This window comes from Diabrotica undecimpunctata, chromosome 6 (genome assembly GCF_040954645.1).
Source record: "Diabrotica undecimpunctata isolate CICGRU chromosome 6, icDiaUnde3, whole genome shotgun sequence".
Lineage (NCBI taxonomy): Eukaryota > Metazoa > Arthropoda > Insecta > Coleoptera > Chrysomelidae > Diabrotica > Diabrotica undecimpunctata.
Window position 1 is genome coordinate 4,256,560 of NC_092808.1, and position 21,518 is coordinate 4,278,077.

A 21,518-nucleotide genomic window follows, 5' to 3' on the forward strand; every position below is an offset into this window, starting at 1 on the left:
AAGAATATGATTCTCTTTGTATATTCTTCCTATAGATTGTAGTGAGTTTAGTGAATCAGTCAAAATTATATATTTCTGATTTGGTGAGGATATAATATATGTGAGTGCCTCGTAAATGGCATATAATTCTGCATTAAGAGTACTACAGGGTATTGGCAACTTATATTTTTGACACATATTAGAGGATATAACTGCTGCTCCCACGCCATCTGTTGATTTTGAAGCATCTGTATAAATTTAAGAGAAATTTGTATACTTTGATAATAAGTTTTGCAGATTTTGATGTATTATACTATGGTTAGTAGTGTGTTTGTCCAATGATGTTAGGGTAGTTATTATTTTAGGTACTCCCAAAGTCCATGGTGCAGCAGGTTCAAAACTAACGGGAAAGCAAGGAGGTAAGGTGGTGTTCAGAGATGAGAGATCCATTTTGATTCGGTGGTAGAAAGGTTTATGTAGACGTGGTTTATTGGAGAAACATGCAACACTCGTTTACTATAGCTCTTTCTAGCAAAAATATATATCTTCTGTGACTCATACATCTTCTATACTCATCTTATCTACTAGTATATCTGTCTTGTTTCAACTTCATACTTCTGTAGTCTGTCTTTTATCTTCTCTTTTTTGTATCTTCGTTCATATCTCCATCGATATGCAATCCTATATCTCCCGCTTTCTGTCCACTTCTTATGCTCTATATGTATTTCTCTCCTACATTCCCCCACTTTGCCCTAAAATTTAAATTTAAAAAATATTTAAGTATATTTAACTATTTATGTCTTTTTTAAATAAAAACCTTTATTGTACATGTTAGCCCTGCCCTGACGTATACTGGTTCCCAATCGTCTCCAAGAGATTCAACGAAGCCCTCATCCACATGATGGAGAGCTACGGTAAATGGTCGTCGGGTAAGAATGAAGACGATCGTCTAAATGGTGGGTACGAGGCAGTTCCCACCAGGGATATACACATGAACCAAGTTGGATGGGAGCGTCACTGGTTGCACTTCTTGCAAAAATACGTAAGACCTTTGCAAGAAAAGGTTTTCACCGGTTACTATCACGATCCACCGAAGTCGCTAATGAACTTCGTAGTGAGGTAAGTGCAGTTTTATTCATATAGGTACTAGTAGCTACGCATTAATTTTATTATTTTTTCAAGCGGATGTTGTTTAAAGACCTCTTATTCAATTTGATAGATATTTTTTGAGAGAGATTGAGAGTTGATACAGGTTGCAATATATTGCAACGTTAAATAAAACACACGGTTCGATATAGATTTTTTGTTTATTTATACAGTTAACAAAAAACAGTTTGGATCCTCGTACAATATCTAAAGATTTCTGCCGCTCATATAATCCCGACAATTCCTGCTATCGCACATTAGTCAAGGAGCTTGTTAAAATGGCTCTCTTTTAGCTCTCATCGTCTCGATCAGAAATTATCGGCTTGGTGGCAAAAGCGACAGATATTTCCAGATCTGTATAATCTTTTGATAAAGAAGTAAAAATCAACCGTTTTTGAAAGCATGATCATTTCGGAGTAAAGAAACACGATCATTTTTACGATAGTCCCTCTAAAAATCAATCTCCAATCGTGCGATTTCACTCGCATCTGTTTAACTCTCCTTCGCCCTCTCTCCCTTTATCTTTTTATCCCTTAACTTCGTTATCTTTCCATCTCTATCTCTAGTACAAATTTGTGTTTTGTAATCCGTTACACAAACGACTTTTTAAAATCAAATCTGCGATGTCATAATTGTTACTACTTTGTTTCTTTTAGGTATCGCCCAGACGAACAGCCAGAGTTAAGACCACACCACGACAGCTCTACGTACACCATCAACATAGCACTCAACCGAAGAGGTGTCGATTATGAAGGTGGCGGATGCAGATTCATCCGATACAACTGTAGCGTCGTGGACACCAAACCGGGATGGCTGTTAATGCATCCTGGAAGACTGACCCACTTCCACGAAGGATTGCGCGTTACCAAAGGCACAAGATATATAATGATTGCGTTTGTAGATCCATAAACAGTAGAAATATTTTACTTAATGTGTACTTTATTGATACAACGAAATTTATTAATGTTTTCTTTAGTAAAAGCTATATACGAGAGTAATGTGAAAAGTTCCAGCTACCGGTTGCTATATTTTTGTAGTTTTCTTATGCAAATCAGTATTTTTCTTCTTCATTTTTTCATGTAGCTGATCAAAAAGTTATGCGTAGTATTCATTAATTGTTTAACTATACAAAGATAACAAAGCTAACTAAAAAAACTTATTTAGAATTATAGAAAACACTTATCATAATATTCCCGGAAAGTAATTTAGATCGTATTAAAACAACGGATAAAATCTGTTGTATTTATCTTAATATGGCACAAAAGTCGCTATGACCAATATTTTATGACCAACTTTTACGAGTTCCACTATAAACTGGGGTAACTTTTTGTGTTCAGGAAGCGTGGACAGTGTCCTGATGCGTTGCTGAGTATTACTTTGCAACAAGTGTACGAACCTCACAACAGCAGTAACTTCAATAGTAACAGTACCCTCTAGTAGGGCTAGTCTTAGAACTTTTCGCAGTCTCCTCGTAAAACACGTAGCATTTCTAATTTGTTTGAACATATCTGTATCAATATTACATCGATTAAGTTGTAGTACTAGTCAGTTTTACTCTCTAACTTAGCAAACAACTACTTAACAAATCTAACACAGTGTTGGTATTCTGCTAAGCTTGCCCTGTTCCTTTTTTTTCTCTTTTTGTAGGTCTTAAAGTTAGAAACGAACAATTTTGTAACTAGTTTTATAAAAAAATAAACTATTTTAGTAAAAACTGTTTTATTTTTATATTTAACCTATTATTGGAAGTCCTGAAGCTTTTGGAAGGGTATAAGATGCACAGACTGACAGAAAATCGTTAGAATTAAACACAAAAATTGTTCTATGATAGAAATCTCGATTTTTGATTCTGTACTTCTGTTTTTTGTATATTTTTCTAACGCTCTTATTTATCTTCTTTTTTCCTTTATATTAGTCGCCCTCTTTGTCTCTTCTTATTTTCGTTTCCTTAATTTGCTTTGCTCTTCTTCCCATATCTCCCCCGCACTCCCCTGTCTGCACTTTCGCCGTCCTAGCTAGTTGACTAGCGATAACCCATTTTTGTCATGTTTCCTCTATACCTCCCTCCCCGCTCTGCGACTCGTTTTCTATGTCTTTCTCCCTTTTCTTCTATCTGCTCCCTCTATTTTCTCCACTTCACCCTACTAGTGTTCTATCTGCCTTGTTTTCTCTTTCTGTCATTTTATTCATCTCACTCGCACTCTCTTCCTCGATCTACCACTATATATTTCTCATTTTGTGTTCTTACATCCGTTTTTTTTTCGCTCTCCCTCCATCTCTCTTGCATTCTCCCTCTTTGCTGCTTTATTTGCCCTGTTTTCTTATGTTATAATTCTATCTCTATCTATCTTGTTATCACCCTTTTGTCTTTATCTTCATCCATTTCTCCCTCTCAGTCTGCCACTCTATATCCCTCGCTAAATTTTTTCTCAAATTTCTTTCTTAATTTTGTTTCGCTCTACTGATGTGTCACTTCCTCTATCTGCTGTTTCTCCCTTCTTAGCCCCCCTGGCTCTCTCTAGCTGTCATCATTTTTCGTTATATTTCCCCTTAGATTTCCCTCGCTTTGTGACTCTTATATCTTTCGATTTCTATAACTCTTCCTCCTTTTCCTGTTTTCTACTCCTTTTATTTATTTTGCTCTCCTACATCTCTTCTGTACTCCTCACAGGATCTCACTCTCTTGTTATCTCTCTTCTTCTGTATCTTTGTACACATCTGCCTATTTATTGTCTTTTTATTCTACCCTTCTTATACTCTCTCACTCCCCTCCTCCATTTTCCTTGGTTCTCTTTAGTTATCAGACATGTTTCCCTCTATACCTGTTGTGTTCCTCCTCTCTACAATTTTCTAAAGACCTCTTGATTTTTGTCCATACCTTCCTCGATATTCCACCCTATATCTCTCGCTTTCTGTATCCTTACTCCATTTTTTCGGCCCAAATCTATTTCTTTCCTGCACTACCCCCTATTTCAGTCCTCTATTTTGCTCTCGCATATCTTCTCAGTACTTCTCTTCTTTGCCATTTCACTTTAAATATTCCTGTCTCTCTATAGCTAGCAACCCATTTTCGGTATGTTGTTCTCTATACCTACCTCGGTCCACAAGTATATCTTCCTTTTTCTATAACTTAACCCCCTTCTTTTGTTTTCTACTCTCGTTCTATATTTCTCTTGCATTCCATCTCTCTGCTGTTCTAATTTCGTATCTCTGCCCTCTCTCGCTGTCCGTGCTGTTATCTCCCGTCTTCTTTATCCTCGTTTATGTCCTTCACTATCTGCCACTCTATATCTCTCGCTTTCTGTATCTTTATTTGCCTTTTTTTAATCTACGTGCCTGTATCTTTGTCCACTCCTTTTTCGCTGTTTCGTCCTCCCGTCCCTCTGATTTTCTTTGGATATCAGCAATCTTCATTGTTTCTTTCTAAACGCGCTCCGTGAATCTATATTTCTCATTTGTATGACTTTCCCTACGTTTTCCTATTAATACTTTCACCATTTATTTTGGTCTTCACTGATGTTCTAGCTCCAATTTTCGTCAGTCTGTACCTCTCGCTCGCTCTCTTTCTTGTTAACTTCAGTCTTCTTTAACTTTGTCCATACGTTCCTCGATATAGCACTATATTTCTCGCTTTCTATGACTTTTTGAGAAAAACTCCAGTTTTTGCTCCACCTCTATCTCTTTCCTGTACTGTCCCTGTTTGCTATTCTACCTCATTTGTTTTGTAGTTCAACCTTTTATTTTTCTATCTCACTTGTATCTCCTCCCAGCATTACGCTTCTCTGCCGTTTCACCTTCAATTATCCTTGACTGTGTATAGCTATTTTAAAAATGGCGTTTAATAATTGAACTATGACAGTTAGTAATGTAGATTTCTTCGACGGGATGTAAGAGCAAATGCAATTGAGATCAAAAATTTTCCCATGTCCCAGTGCAGCATACTCCCAGAGAGCAGTAGCATTTTGTTCATCTGTAACTGGACTATTTGTTTACGATAGATACCTCTCGAAACTGACACCACTTAAATACGAATGACTTTGTAGTAAGGTTTTCTGCAATAATTTGTTGACAACTATACATAAAAGTGTAAGTGATCTGGATGAAATAGACAACCCAACCATGATCCATTATAATTTTTTACACTTAAGCTTGAGAGTGAGCGAATGACTTACGATTACTTTCAGTTTTTATTAGTATCGTGTAGCGATATTATGGTAGTGAGCGAGTGACGTGTTGATTACTCCAGTATTTAAATCGGTATCTAGTGGGTCTTGTGATTACTTTTGGTATCGGGGACTTGTCGGATAGGATTCGATTACTTTGGATCATAGTAAGTATTCGATGTGATACAATGGACCCGTCTTAGGAAGTCTGAAGGGCTCCGACCAACTCTAATTGAAGACATGAGATGATAAAGGTGCCATGTCCACTTTTTCAGATATTGAGTAATTGAAGGAAACGCGTTTTCACTTATATATTTTTTTTAATAAATTTTATAAAAATTACCAATATCTTATTAGATTAGAATCGTTTTGTACTTTTTTATTTAATATTTTTTGTTTTTCTAGAATTTAAACTTTTTTAGTAATTTTAATTTTAATGGACATAGCACCTTAATCAACCAACATTTTATGCAGATGTTGGTATAAACTTGAGTAGAGAAAGGTGTTATGTCACCTATGTTGTATTTAAATTTTAAAAAAATAATAAAAAAAACTATTAAATAATCTGTAAATTAAATTTTATTTGCAGATTAACAAAAGCAAAGTAAGATACATTAAAAATTTATAAACTAAGACACAGAAACATTTAAATTTATCATGAATTACGATTTTTCTTAGGGTTTTTCAAACATTCTTCTAACAATATCATAATACCATTTATACTCTGCTGGAATAAACATAAGTTGATCTTGTAGATTTGAAATTTTTTCAGAAGTCAAACCACCGCATTTAGGTAACTTTTGTAAAACAACTTGATTACTTTGTACTATCAGTTCTCTTTTTTTGTAAGTCAACTTCCATAAATGGGGTAAATGATATAAACTAGTTTTGTAAAAGTATTTTCCAAAACAAATTACTCTTAGCCACTTCACTTTATCTCGAAAATTTATTTTTTGGTCAAGACTATTAGTGAGTCTTTTGTTTAAATGAAGTTTTGCAGGTAGAGTTTCAAAGCAATAAAAAAAATGTTCCATGTTAAGGGATGTTCCACTTTGTTTGGTACTCGCAGATCTAATAATTTCCCGATATTGGTCTGGTATATAAATATTCTGATGTTTTCTAAGAACCTTTTCTATTCTTCCAAAGTCTCTGTCAGAGTCAAGGTAACTGTGACCAACTTCGGGAAATTTATGGTCAATGATCTTAAATATTTTATTTAATATTAGGTATTGAAAAAGGTTAATAATGGAGAAGTTTTTGTTTTGTCCCCCACATTGATTTGACCAAATTATTAAATGAGCAATTTGGGGATTTTCTTCTTTAAGAAGCAGACAAAATCGTAGCAAACAACTTGCTATTTCATTACTTCTCCTATTGGCAATATCCTCAGTCCATGTAAAAAAATAGGACTTATGACCAGAACTAGTTAAACAGTGGACTCCAAAGTTGTATAGCTACATTATTTGTCTTAAGTAAAAAGATTTTGACGTTGATAGCTTTAGCAAAGGCATCGTTTGTTGAAGATCCATTGTTATGTAACATTTTTCTTTGGAAATTTTTACTGCTTCGCGGTCAACTTTCTGCTGCGCAAAAGCAAGTTGAAAATTATTCGAGTGCTCTAAAGAGTTCTCTCCAGCATCGCATAAACTGCAAGTATCACTTTTTGGTACACCAAAAGATAAGTTAAACCTTGTTTCAAATATATGTCTGTAAAAAGAGGCCTTTACGAAATATTTAGTTTCGAGCGTTTTGTTTGACAATCCTCTATATACAGTTGATGAAGTCGGTTAATATTTAGTAAAGGGGAAAGGTATTTTTTATGTGGGTTTTTAGTCCTAGAATAATGTGATTCTTCTGAAGGAAACTGCTTGATATGATTTTCAATGCAGTTTATTACTTCATCGGATATTTTTTTGAATTTTTGTGATGCCCTTGCTTATGTGATGAGGGCATTACCTGGCCAGATTTTAAGTCATTTTGAGCTTTAAAGACTTTTTTATCCTTAAATATGGACATAGCACCTTTATCTAATAAAAAAGGGTACTTAGTCATAGGACATAGTACCTTTATCAATGAAAATAATCCTTATTATTAACAATTTAAGAATCTTGAGTTATTCAGGGGTTGTATTACGACTTTAGGTAACCAAATATACAAATAAGTCATTTTTTGAAAAAAAAAATGGACATAGCACCTTTATAAACTCATGTCTTCAATTATAACCTTATGCAGGATCGCATAAAAGTTACTGCTTTCTGAATTAAATGGAGTTTAAAAAAATAAAAGATTTTTGAATCATTACAGTGTCCTTCCCTATTTTACTGTTTACTCACTCCACTTCTTTTGTTCTTCATTTATCTCTCTTGCATTCCCATCTTTGCCGTTTCTCACCGTTCTATACTTTCTTTTAATATCTCTTATGTTAATTATCAGCTCGCACTTTTTATATCTTTTCCTATAATTGTTGATTTTTTTATTTTTGTCAAGAATTTGTTCATTTTTAAATTATAAATAAAAGTTGTTAATTGCTTAGGAAATGTTCAATAAAAAAGAAAAAATAATCCATAATTTATTGTAGTACGTTCTATATATACATTCATATATTTACATCTATAATTTATCATTTACAATTCTATACATTAAAATTAAAATATACAAAAAGTTATACGGTTTGATTAAAAATAAATACGGTGTGTATAGAAAAAATCAACAAAACCTTTGGTTCTTTTTCCGTTGAGGCCGTTATATAGACTAATTAATCTCTTACAAGTAAATAATAGATATCAGGAATGTTCGCGTTTTGTTACTTGAACTTTTCTTTCAAAAATAATCGCTATATATGTACTTTCTACAGTCATTATATACATTATTAGTATACCGCTGCAAAAGGTCGATGATTTGGTAAATTTCGGAAGCACTTTCTACAAAAAAACGAACATGGTTGTGAGTTAAAGACAATTTTAAATCATTAAAATTGTATTTAGCTCATTGGCATGGCAATATAAAGTAAATAAAGCCGCTGCACCTACAAGGAAAGCTTAACAATTTAAACCGCTACCACACTAACCTGGCTGTGACCCTGTCTTGGCAGCTGTCAAGTATTGACATTAAATATTCGCTCAGAGTTTAGGAATACAGTGGACCTTCGATTTCTGACTTAAAGATGTGTTTAAAGACTAGCGGATGAGGATTCGCGAATTCTAACAAAAGATTCCTTCAACGCTGCCCAGAAAAGGATGAAGAAACTTGAGATTCCATTGTCATTGACCACAAAATCTCCATATTTCACTAAAAAATGTTTATTAAATTGTGATATATCAATCTTTTTAGACGTCATCGTAGCTTCTTTACAGCATTAATATTGTAGGTATCAGCAATAAATATTATTTTAGTCTAATTTGGTTATATTTTTCAGTCTATCCGTTTCTAGTTCCAAAACTTGCACACTTATGTGTTAATCACGACATGTAGAATCCATAAGAAAGTAAGTTTTAGCATATATTAAGTCATAAAGTCACCGGAAAAATAAAACGTTCATTCACAAAATTTGTCCTAAGCTTCACTGGAAGCTTTTGAAATGTTTTTAGACCAGTCGAGAAGACTTGGTGCAGAAATTGCACCTAGGTGAAGAAAATTCGAGAATACGTGGGCTTAAGCTGAAATACTCTGCTTAGAAAGATTCAGAACAGACAATTTGTCAACATTGTTGTCGATATTTGACAAAAAATAGCGTATACAGTATTTAGTTTAATAATTTATTTAGTTTTATATTGTATTATTATTTATTTTTTGTTTAATTCAAATATGTATCCCGAATTACTTAGAAAAACCTCTGAATGGACCGTTTTGGTTTGCTGGTGAGTTTTTTTTTATCAAAATATAAACGTTTCGTACCTCAAATACGACTTCAATTCTTGTGATAACTTCGAAAATTATTCAACCATCGATCTTTCACAATAAAAGATACATCTAACAGCAGAAGTAGGCCAATATATTACTAGATATCACATTTAAGTAAATACAGTTAAAAAGTTGTGGGAAGTGAATACTGAGTCGGGGGAATCCCACGGATTTATAATATACTCCTTCAATTCCCTTAGGAAAGTGCGAAATAAGTGAGCGTTAGTAGTTGGCAATATCAGAAGTTTGTAAATGGAGCAGACTGAATTTGCAGCAAATATTTTTAGTAAATAATGCGGTAGTAACATAATAATATCAATATAATTATTATCGTCAATAATTCAACATTATTTATAGCAGTTTAGACAGCAAACGAGATAAATAAGGTGGTGGGACTGTTCAAACAGGTCTAGAAACACACTAATGGATAAAAATCAGCAATATTCGTATTAAAGTACATTTTTTTAATGTATAATTTGTAATAACTCGAGACTGATGTAAAAATAAAGTACTTTTAAGTGAATTTATGTGTTTTTCATCTTGATATGAGATACCCACCTACAAATTGGTCCAGTAACAATCGAAGACACATCCAGTAATTTTTTTTACGAAGTTTTGCATAAAATGAGCTTATTATACCTTATATATCTTCTTATATAACTTATTTTTAGGCAGAAAAGTTGTTAAATGTTGAATGATTGATTTTATTTTTAACAAAAGAACATCGTTTAGCTAGTTAAAATATGACCAAATATATGATTATAATTTAAAATTATCAAAATTACTCCGTATATTTGCCAATTACTAGAAACACGATAAAAAGTGATACAATCAGAGTTCATATCTCACGAAATAGTGATTTTATTATAAAAACCATATATATTATGAATAAAGTGTTAAATAAAGAACACACCCTGTATATTTGAATTATAGTAATATGTATATGAGCTACTGTAAAATATAAATACATATTTTCTATGAACCCTGCTGCACTTCGTAAATGTCTGCATCGCAAAATAGAAATGATTCGATCTCTTAAATTGACTGAAAGTAATAAATAACTGAATTGCCAAAAGCCAGGCTACAGGTATATTCATGTCTTCAGTGCTCAGAAAAATATAATATCTATTAAAGATGAAAGTATTATTTCTTATGTATCACAAATATTTTTTTTATATTAGAGATGGTTAACAACATTTGAATCGTTCTTTTGAATGAGTTGAAGTTGAAAAGAACTAAAAATGATGAATACTCGATTTCACCAAAACCTTGTACAATTATTTACTGTTCTCGGTATATTGTATACTCCTACCACAAAGATAACACTGCTGCTGGTAAATATGATATCAGTTCAGAAATATTTTCCTCGAAAATAATTTATTTGCTAGAACAAAACTGTAACTGGAATACTAGCATAGAATAGTGGAAAAAATGTAACGTATATTGAACAGGTGAGTTTTTTCCCCATCTCTAATATTTCTTCTACATCAAAAACATTTTCTTTTATATTAAAACATTTTATTTATATTAAAGATTGGTAAGTTGTACTTATCGATCTTTTTGACAATTCAAAATTTATAATTGGCTAGAAGTAATAACTAAATGTATTGCCAAAACCCACGCTATATCAAAAAACAAATGTGAGAATAAATATAATCCCTATTAGTGATGAGAGCATTTCCCCATCTGTAATATTACTAGAGTAGTGCACTACTAGAGTAGTGTAGTGCTACGTTAGAAATGAGAAATAAAATTGGACTGAATCGTTCCATTTGATGATTCGATTTTTAAAATTAACCATCAGTAATAAATAACTGGACTACCAAAAAAACAATCTACAGGTGAAATCGCATGACAACAGTATACTGCCTATTTATACTCAATATAGTAAAAAAAAACACCGCTGACAAAAAGATAGCCCCTATTATAGGTGAGAGTACGAAAGAGATGGGAAATAAAATTGGACTGAATCGTTCTTTTCGACTTTAAAATTGGCGAAAAATTAATAAAAAAAACTGAACTATCAAAAACCCAGCTGCCGTGTAATCGTAAAATGTCGATATATTGTATATTATTACTAGAGATCATCACAAAAAAATCACCGCTGGCAAAAATATAATCCCTATAAGAGTTGAGAGGTGCTATCATACAATATCAGTATATTGCATATTTCAGACATTAAAAAAAAAATGACCACTGGCAAAATATAATCCCTAGTAGAGTTAAGAGTATTTCATTTCCCCCTAATATTTCTTTTATATCAAAAATATTTTCCTCTATATTAGAGATGGGAAATAAAATTTAACTGAGTCGTTACTTTTGATGATTCAAACCTTAAAATTAGCTAAAAGGCGTGGCTGAACTGTCAAATATGACATATCGACACGTCGATATGTATGATGTTTCTGCCAGAAATCACAAAAGAACCACTGCTGTGAAAAATATAATCTTTATTAGAGATGGGAGTATCTTAATAATCTATCGAACTTAAAAATTGGCTAAAAGAAAAACAAGCTAAAACTCTATTTCTTGTATAATGTCGGTGTGTTATATGATTCTGCAGAAATCACCAAAGAATCACCACTGTGACAAACATAATCTTTATTAGACATGAGAGTAACTCGTCCATTTTCACATTTCTTCTATACCAGAAGTATTTTTCTTAACGTTAGAGATAGAAAAAAAAAATTGGGCTGAGTCATTACTTTTGATAACTCGAACTTTAAAATTGTCTAAAATGTGTCTTATGCAATATTGATCCATTATAGGGATTTTTCAATAAAAAGACATCATAGGTTGAAAGAATTATATTATTAAGAGATGTGAAACTTTTTGAACTTTTTTGAAGATGGGATGAAGAGTTAGAGATGGGAAACAAAATTGGACTGAGTCGTAATTTTGACGATTCGAACTTAAAAAATGGTTAAAATTCATAATGATCTATCAAAAAACAAGTTAGTTAGAGCTTGATCATTCAACGTGTTTGTACAATAAAAATACATTATACGGCCTTCCTATTAACAAGACGTTACAGTAACTTACTTACTTGAAAGAATTTTATTATTTAGAGACAAGAGTTTTTGAAAAATAGAGATGGGATGAATCGTTATTATTGATGATTTAAACTTTAAAATAACAAAACAAGTAGATAGCTTACCTACCAAAACCGCGATACAAGCATAAGATGAAGAATTGTGAATATTACTAATAAACTGTTTGTTTATTTCTCATAGTATTATTTGAACCGTCCAATTTTTGGTATTTTATAGAAAAGTCAGAAATACTTTCACCTTTATCGTGCGACGACCAATTACTATTTATATTAATATAAACAATTAATATTTTGCGATGCAGTACTACATTTCTAAGACCACCCAAAAACAAAAACTTCTAGAGGAAATAGACTTATATGTCGGAATCAGGTACAAATACATTTAGAAGTGAAGATTATTATTCTTGTCCAAAAGTATCGGTTTCTTCTATAGCGTACGTCAGTTTCTCTACGAGTTGTTCGTAGCTTTTGTATGGGGGAAGGTCCAGCCTGTTAAAGCAGGTGTGTGAGCGGGGCAGCCACGATTCTTTGCCTACTTTTTCTATACAGAACCTTTGAGGACCGTTGGATCCCATCAGTTCGGCGAAGCCTCCGACCGGTACTCGACAAGTACCGGTTACGAATTGTAGTAATCGAGCACGTTTTTCGTTGTCTGATTGCTTGACAAACTGCAAGGAAAATATTCATTAAAAAAACTGTCTTAAATTCTATTGACTGCAATATCAGATTAAAATAAACGACTGACCTGCCAAAACCAGGCTACGGGTTTACTATTTCTTGTATAATGCCGGTATATCGTGTGCCTCTGCCAGTCCTCGACATCAATTTCTTGCATTCCGCATAATAAAAGTTCCAGTTCCCGTTCGTCGAAATATTTGAGCCATTCAATCGGTACCACTTCATTAAAACCATCAAGGAACGCCTGGGTCTGTTCTTCGATGCCCCTCGTCATCCTCCAGTCAGTCATTAACGTCAAATACTCCTCTTTGTTTTCTTCAGTGACTCTAAAATATACAAATTTGGTAAAATATAAATAGATATAAAAGAGAATCAGAAAGCGAAAATGTGGCAACAATGTATGGAAACAAAAATCAACAATTCTTGTCCATAAAGAAAGTTTTTGGGTGGTAACTTTCAAAGAAGACTCATCATCTCTGAGAAATAACGTATTATGTTCCACATTTCAACATGTATGTATTTCGTGGCAATATAATGGAAGTAATCCGGCTCGAAGGACCAATGTAATTAATATCAATCTATATTATAAAACACTAGACATACCTTTCTTTGTCTCCGTTTTTCTTTAACTCGTGATGCACTATCTGACCCAAAACTTCAAAATCTACACTATAGAACAACTCCAGACCGCAGTCGTCGATGTCGTTCTCTTTTATCCACACTAACGAATTGTAAAATTCTGGATCTATACTTTCGATGTCCTTCATTACAAGTTTCTTGCCCAGCATTCTCTTGTAGAAAGGCATCGTGAATCCGGAATAGATAAACCTACCGTGGTAGAGCGCCATCGCTATAAATCTACCTGCAAATACAATAAAATAAACCAATAAAAATATTCTTTACCACATAGAATTTTAAAATGAGCAATGTTAGCAATATTTCTCATCTCTCTATATCTTCCTTTTTGCTCTTCATCTATCACTATCAGTTATATACTATTTCTTATTTTTATTCCCACGAATTTCCGTGTACTTATGTTTCCCATTTTGCTTCAATACTATTTACTTCACCTTTTTTACTTTGACTTTTTTATCTACACAGTACCTCTTTATTTTTTCTTCCTTTATACTTTTTCTTTATTTTTGACACGCAAATTATTCTCTATATCGTTTTCTTTCCTTTATCTGTTATTTTTCTTCCCGAACTCATGGTCCATCAACTATCCTACTTCCTCTATTACTTTTTCGTGTTTTTTGTAGTTTTTCCACACTGAATTATCTCTTATCTAGTTTATTTTTCCCTACGTACATTCAACGTATCTTTTTTCTGCCTATTTGAGTCATTTATTGTCAATTAATCTCTCTTTCTCTGTTTCTTTCTATCCCTCTCCTACTATCTGTTTTAGATCATGTCGTTGTCTGTGCTTTTGTTGTTGGTTGCTTTTTTAATTATCAGTCTTTCACCATAATAAATCTTTTCTATTGCTTTCCCACTCTGAGTTCAGTTTAGATTTATCTTTTCTCATTCTCATATTCTCGATTTTTCTCTGTCCAAGTGAGACATTTCAACTGAATTCCTATCTTCTTCTTTCTTTTCCACCGTACGCCTCAATTTTTTTTCGATTATTTCACTGTATGTGCTTTTCTCCCCATTTTTCCTCGTTCTTTATATTTTTTATTTCTTTTTCCTGTTGTTTTTTTTTTCTTGATCTGTCTATTTTATACCTATAATCGATTTTTCTCTATGATTTCTTCTTTTCTACGGTTTTTTCCACTCTTCATTCTCTTAGATCTAAGTTTTTCTCCTCTCTATCCAAAATTCATCTTCATTTTCCTTCCTTTATCCATCTTTTCCTACCTATTCGGTCTACGTGAGTTATTTGCTGACAATTTCCCCTCAACCCTTTTCCTTTCCGCTCTATTCTATTATGTGTTTTATATAATTTCACTGACTGAGCTCTTGTCTCCCTTTTTCCTCGTTCTTTATATCTTTTATTTGCTTTGTATGTTGTTTTCCTTCTCGTTTTCCCCATGATCTACCATGATTTCTCCATTTTTTCTATGGTTTTTTCCACTCTTCATTCTCTTAGCTCCCCTGAAGAAAAGTTTTTCTCCCCTCTATCCCCAATACATATTTATTTTTCCTTCCATTGTTCATCTTTACCTCCCTCTCCCTCTCTCTTTTTCTTTTCGCTCCATTTTTATTCTTTCTTTATATTTTTCAATTTCCTTTGTCTGTTGTTTTCCTTCCAGCCTCCTCTATGATCTACAAATATTCCATTTTTCTATTTTTCAATTCCATTTTTCTATTTCTCCATCTTGTCATGTTTTTTTTTCGGCTCTCCATCCTCTTAGCTCGTTTTTCTCCTCTCTATCCCAAAACATCTTTATGTGTTCCTTCATTTATCCATCGCCTCGTATGAATTCTATACTGTTTTAAATCTGTTATCTTTTTTAAATCATTTCACTGACATTTACTACAACTATTTCACTACTTTTATCTCTATTTAATCGTCGCAATATATCGTTTTTCTTCCTGCATTAGCCCTTATTTTTCTGCTTGACCTCATCACGATCCCTTTTCTCCATGATCTCTCCACGTTTTCTATGGCCATTTTCTAACTTTTTGGCCGTGTTACGTTTCTTAATTTTTTTCTCCGTATATCCGTTGTTTTTCTCTTTTTATTGTCTTATTATCCTATTTCGCTGTTTATGCTTTTATCCCTGTTGCTTTCTCGGCTTCACTGCTTTCCTGTCTTATTTCTCTTATTTTTTCAATGATCTATACTTCCCCATGATTTTCCCATCTTTTCTATGACTTTTTCTTTTTGACTCCGGTGAAATGTTGTCAGTCTATTTCTCTTTTTTAATTTATCTCTTCTTCCTACCCAATATCTCTATATTTACTCCTCTCTATTTATATTTTTTTATCCACATCAACAATTTCCTAACAATTTGTATCTCTCTGTTTCATCTCTCCATCCTACTAAATGTCAGATCATTTCGCTGTACTTTAATCTCTATTTTTCTCCCCCTTTATTTATTTTTTCTCCATTGTCTATATTATTTTCAGGTTGTTCACGTCGACTTAGGCTATTTCCTTTAGTCCAGCTTCTCTGTTCTGTTGTGTTTCTCCTCTACCGCTCCATAAGTTCTTGTTGTCACTCATTGTCTCCTGTATCTAGCCTTATTTACATGCACCTTTCTATTTGGCTCTTTTGATTTATATATTGTTACAAGTTTTACAAGTCTTGTCCTGAACTCAGAATGCTGCCGGTACACGCCGGCTAGTCTATAATGTGGGAAGTGACAGGCGCTGAACTATCTCGAAGTTCGAGGTCACATAGAAATCCCCAGAAGTGGCTCGAATAGATATGATTTAATATAAAGGAACGCTTGATTTGATTGAAGAGTCAGTTATAAAATAAATTTCGAGATCATTAAGTTTGTAAACATTTAAATAAATTATCTGAGTAAATAATTTAAACCTGTGTTTTAATTACCTCTACAATATTTTATTTTTCCTACTGTAATCTATATTTTACTATATCAATTCCCTTTACTATATCAATACCCTTTACTTCTTTCGATTTATGAGCTATTTGCTGCCATTTTTATCTGTTTCCTTCCCCCTCTACACTACCATAAGTGTCAAGTTGTGTTATCTTTTCTACACTCGCACTTTATCTCTTTTATCTTTTTCCTCTTATTTGTCTCTCTATATTTTTTGCTCTCTGTCTATCCATGGTCATATTTATGTCTATCTTTCCATGTGAATCATTTACTATATATCCCTTATTTCTCTCTGATATTCTAATTATTCTTTTATTTAGTTTTGATTTCTGCATAATTATTGTGCTGTCGCCGTATGTTCATTATTTTTTCTGGATCTCTCCATATTCTCTAGTAGGTCTCTCACATTTCTTTTGATTTATCTAGAGTCTTCTGCCATCTAAGGTTTGCAGATGATATTGTACTAATAGCTGATAGGATAGATGAGGCCAAAGAACTTTTAAATCAGCTCTACCTTTCCTCGCTAGAAGGGGGATTGAAAATAAATATATCTAAAACCCAGATGATGACAAATCTTGTAGTCAGCGAAGATATATGCGTAGGAACAAGATCCAGAGACCAGGTAATGGCCTATAAATACCTAGGTCATGAGATTCGCATAGGAAAAGATAACCAAACCGTTGAGCTTCTCCGTCGTATAAGACTGACTTGGGCAGCCTTCGGCAAGCTGAACCATATTTTTAAATCGTCTGATATACCAATATGCCTTAAAAGAAAAACGTTTAATCAGTGTGTTTTGCCAGTGTTAACTTACGGTGCCGAAACGTTGACCATGACAAGGAGAACAGTTCAAAAGATCCGTGTGTGTCAAAGGGCGATGGAGCGTGCTATGTTGGGCGTTTCACTACGAGACAAGATCCCAAATCGCCAGCTACGACAAAGAACAGGAGTGGCTGATGCAGTAGAGAGAGTAGCAACACTAAAATGGAACTGGGCAGGTCACGTGGCTCGAATGACAGACAATATATGGACAAAGCGGATACTGGAATGGAGACCAAGAGATGATGCCTACCGAAGTAGAGGTCGTCCACCAACACGTTGGACTGACAATCTAAAACGTTGTCATAGGAATTGGATGCAAGAGGCACAAGATCGAAATAGATGGAAAATTATGAGGGAGAGCTATGTCCAGCAGTGGATAAGCGAAGATTGAATGATGATCTAGAGTCTTGTAGAATTCTTTCTTTTATACTTTTCTCTTAAACCGCTTAATATTTTGATGTCAGTTTATGCTATTCACCCACTTAGTTTTCCATGTTTACTCCCTTTTTCCTATTTTAAAGATTTGAAGGTGAAGCAGATGTATTATTTGTACCTTTTATCCATGTAGAGATTTTCTTATTGATAGTTCTTACTCTTGTCCAATTTTATTACATTTATGTTAATATACTATGGTTTCTGTCCCAAAGACTCATCTAGAATCTTGCCGTATGATAATAGTTGTTTAAAAAATATGTTGGAACATAAAATCATATGAAAAAAATGTTATATAAGAAGATGTAATCACTTACCTATAAATTTGAAATACGTCAAGTGTTCCGGATTGACATACGAAGCGGGATTGATCTGTAAACTGTAGTTATTTTTGTTCGCGTACTCAAACAGACAATACATCGGGTTGAGCGCTTCGTGGGAGACGAGGAAGAACCATTCTCTGCTAACACCGCCATAATCTAAGCCTTCTTCGCCTTTGAAGATGATGTAAAGCCGTCTGCGAAGCTCGTACGCCGGTAACCTCATGATAGTATGGAAAGAGTCTTCGAATAAGGTTTGACGGGTGACTTGGATCTTTATGTGGCTGGGGAGGGCGTTGCTTTGACACAAAAATCTGAAACAAAAAGACCCTGAATGAATGTCGCTGAATAAATATTCTTTCGAGTGTAATTTGCTGAAATCATCTTCATCTGGACGCTTGTTTCTTCTTCATTCAGTATACAAGTCCTTTGTTACCATATGGTGATGTCTCATGCTTCAAAAGTCCAGTTACGACACTATGTCTTTTCTCCAACAATTTTCCTCTCTTCCACACTTCCTCTCTTTTTTAGGTCAACTTTTATCATACTACTATATATTTGTGCAAACGGAAATTGATAAGAAAACTATTGTGTGCTAAGCCGGATCTGTATCAGCTGTACATTTCCGAAGTATCTACGATAAGTTACCAATGGCATTATATTTTGAAAACACCTCTTCTATTTACTAGAAGTCTCTCGAATATTTTTGTATGGCTACAAATTGAGCTCATTTTTAGTTTTAGAGATAAAAATATAATAAAAAGTAAATTAAACTTGAATCGTACATTTTAAATCCCATTACATTATTAAAGACAATTTATAGACGCCATTTCTTACCTGAATTGACTAATTTTCCATTTGAACGACCTCTCGTATGCCCTCGGAACGCCGTAAACTCCTTTGGGTCCCTTAGGCGCACCGGGTCTAGGATCATCGAAAGTCGTCGATTTCGTATTGTGATCCACGAAGTACCTTTTGTTATCCTCCGTATATCTAATTTCCCAACCGGGCGGCAACGGTAACTCCTCTACTTCGCTGATCTCCTGTCCTTGAGTCCGTGGGTCTTCCCATTGGGTGGTCCTGTTCTTGTGGTTGACAAAATACACACGACCTAGAACAATAATAAGGATATTCGGTTGGGTAGACACTGCCATTAAATGTAATTATTTTAAAATGACAGTTGAATTAAATACAACTGTCAATTTAATACATAATGATATCTAAAACTGTCAGTTGGCAGACCTGGTGACACCCAGACAACGGGAATATAGAACACCAAATAGATCACATATTAGGCTCAACATATTCGACTCAACTCGAATTAGTTATACAGTACAACGTTTTCTATATGTCCGCCATTTTCACTATTTACTGTAGTTCCCTTTATTCCCTAGTAAATACACTTGTTGAGCGTGAAGTTCAACGTTCTATTTACTACCTTTATACAGTACAATAAAAGTAAGGCTTACCTTCTGGCTGCACGCGTCTTTCCCATCCAGAAGGAAGAGGACCCAGACCATCGTCGTCGTCAGCAACAACCGAAGGACCTGGTATGGGCCCGGGTTGGTGTTGGGGATACAAAAATCTTTGATTACCTATAAAAAGAATACGTTGTTAAAGCGTCCAATTGTGTATAAGGACTGTAGAAGCAGTTACAGTTAGGGTTTGATTTTTCTAGTAATAATGGCCCTTAAAATTTTGATTGTAATGTACCTATATCTTGTAAACTGTCTTCAGTATGAACGCCTAGTGTATGGCCTAGCGATCCTTTTGGTTTCAAGAGTTTTCAGCAAAAGGTATCAGAAAAGTTACCACAGATATAACTGACTTGTGACGGCCAAGCATTCATAGCGACGACGTTGCTTTTTGATCCTTGTATGTCGGCTCTTCCTATTACTGCAAATCAGATTACCAAGCTTTGGTTTGTTCCCCATACCACAGGAATTAGACCATTGTAAGACAGGTTAGTTTTATCCTACTTTGTACTCGAGCGGGTAATCGTGCGAAGATCCCACCTGTGGAATTATGCCTTAATGTCTCAAGGTCGTATCCTTTCTAGTCAACGGTTGCAACTATATCTCTTGGAATTCGGAGGGTCAAAAATTTCAAAATAATGTGACTTTCCTCGGCAATCGTAGTTCGCTACGATAGCTGCATGAGTCCTTATTTTCGTTGAGATTATCGGTTTAAGATGGGATCTATCTTTGCCAATAGACTCGATCTTTAGACTGACGAAAATGAGTATTATAATCTTGTCGATGAGGGTACTCGAAATTGTCTGTAAGCGGCTTATGTACCTGATAGGGTATCGTACCGGATAGAGCAATTTCCACTCTTCGATTTTTTGAGATACGATCCTTAACTTGGAGATTTGTCTTTTTGCTTAGACGAGACACCGGATATATATTAAAAAATAATTCCATTGGTCATAAATAAGGTCCTACGCGGCATGTTGTTTAAGTTTGGAAAGAGGAAATAGTCACATAGGACTAAATCTGACAAATGCGGTGGATGGTCGATCAATTCGTACCTTAATTAATGAATTTTATTGCAACGACCGCGTTGTGAGCAGGTTGGTGCACGTGCCGCGTTTATAAGTGAAATTTTTTTGCAAAGCGAAAACTGCCTGTTATTGAAGTTATACCTCTATACGCGCGCTCCACGTTGGAAATTTGTATGGGAGTGAATCTGTGAAACCATTACATATGTAAGATAATGAGTAAGAGAGAGACAGAAGATATTTTTTCTCTGTCTTACTCTCTCGAATATAAGAATATTCCTTTTGTATATATAATTTAATATTATAAATATTATATAAAGATATATATACATATAATATTATACATATAAAAAAATATTTATTAATATTATTATTTATGTGATATGTTTTGTATTATTTATTAAATGTTCATAATTACACTCGCGATCATAAAATCCGGGTCACCTTGAAAATCACCGATATTTCATTTTTAACGAGCTTTATCGTAAATAATAATAACACAAATACAAACTAATACATGTTTCTGAGAATTGTTGCGGTTTCCTTTGTAACAAAGAATTCCAATAGTGCCAATTTCGCGGTAAAGTGCACACTTCCCAAAATGAACGCTACCTGTAACTCCGCTTGTTTTAAATGTCTCATTTGTGCTTCGACTTTCTGTTAAAATGCAACGGACAAACGTTTATTATTGCCACCATTAGTGTTTCTTAGTGCCATTATTAGTGTTTATTTTTTGACAAAAATGCCTTTGACTCTTGAAACGGCACAAATTGTTGCACTTGTGGAAGACGGTCACACTCAACGGCAAGTCACAAGAACTGTTGGCGTAAGCCTTTCTACGGTTCAACGAGTGCTTCAACGCTTTCAGGAGGCAAGTTTGCTAACCAGGCGACCTGGCTCTGGACGAAGAACAACGACCACGGCACTAGATGACCGTTTCCTTGTGTTTCAGTCTTTACGAAACCGGACCTCAACAGCGGTTATGCATCAAAATCGCCTAGAGGAAGTACGAAA

The 21,518-nt window shown here is 34.1% G+C and overlaps 2 protein-coding genes across 4 annotated transcripts in view; one reads left to right on the forward strand and one right to left on the reverse strand.

Moving 5' to 3' along the window:
• The window catches only part of Plod (procollagen lysyl hydroxylase), a 96,290-nt gene extending 93,466 nt beyond the window's left edge, over window positions 1–2,824 (forward strand). For both annotated transcript variants that reach the window (XM_072534022.1, XM_072534023.1), the window contains 2 exons: window positions 815–1,098; window positions 1,782–2,824. In XM_072534022.1, coding sequence (XP_072390123.1) covers window positions 815–1,098; window positions 1,782–2,034 — 537 coding nt within the window. In that variant the 3' untranslated portion in view covers window positions 2,035–2,824. The remainder of the gene's footprint in view (window positions 1–814; window positions 1,099–1,781) is intronic.
• Window positions 2,825–7,844: 5,020 nt separating this feature from the next.
• Su(dx) (WW domain containing E3 ubiquitin protein ligase suppressor of deltex) overlaps window positions 7,845–21,518 on the reverse strand; it is a 35,436-nt gene continuing 21,762 nt past the window's right edge. For both annotated transcript variants that reach the window (XM_072534028.1, XM_072534027.1), the window contains exons 7-12: window positions 19,474–19,599; window positions 18,842–19,115; window positions 18,002–18,318; window positions 13,522–13,780; window positions 12,986–13,244; window positions 7,845–12,908 (exon numbers count right to left, since the gene is read on the reverse strand). In XM_072534028.1, coding sequence (XP_072390129.1) covers window positions 12,639–12,908; window positions 12,986–13,244; window positions 13,522–13,780; window positions 18,002–18,318; window positions 18,842–19,115; window positions 19,474–19,599 — 1,505 coding nt within the window. In that variant the 3' untranslated portion in view covers window positions 7,845–12,638. The remainder of the gene's footprint in view (window positions 12,909–12,985; window positions 13,245–13,521; window positions 13,781–18,001; window positions 18,319–18,841; window positions 19,116–19,473; window positions 19,600–21,518) is intronic.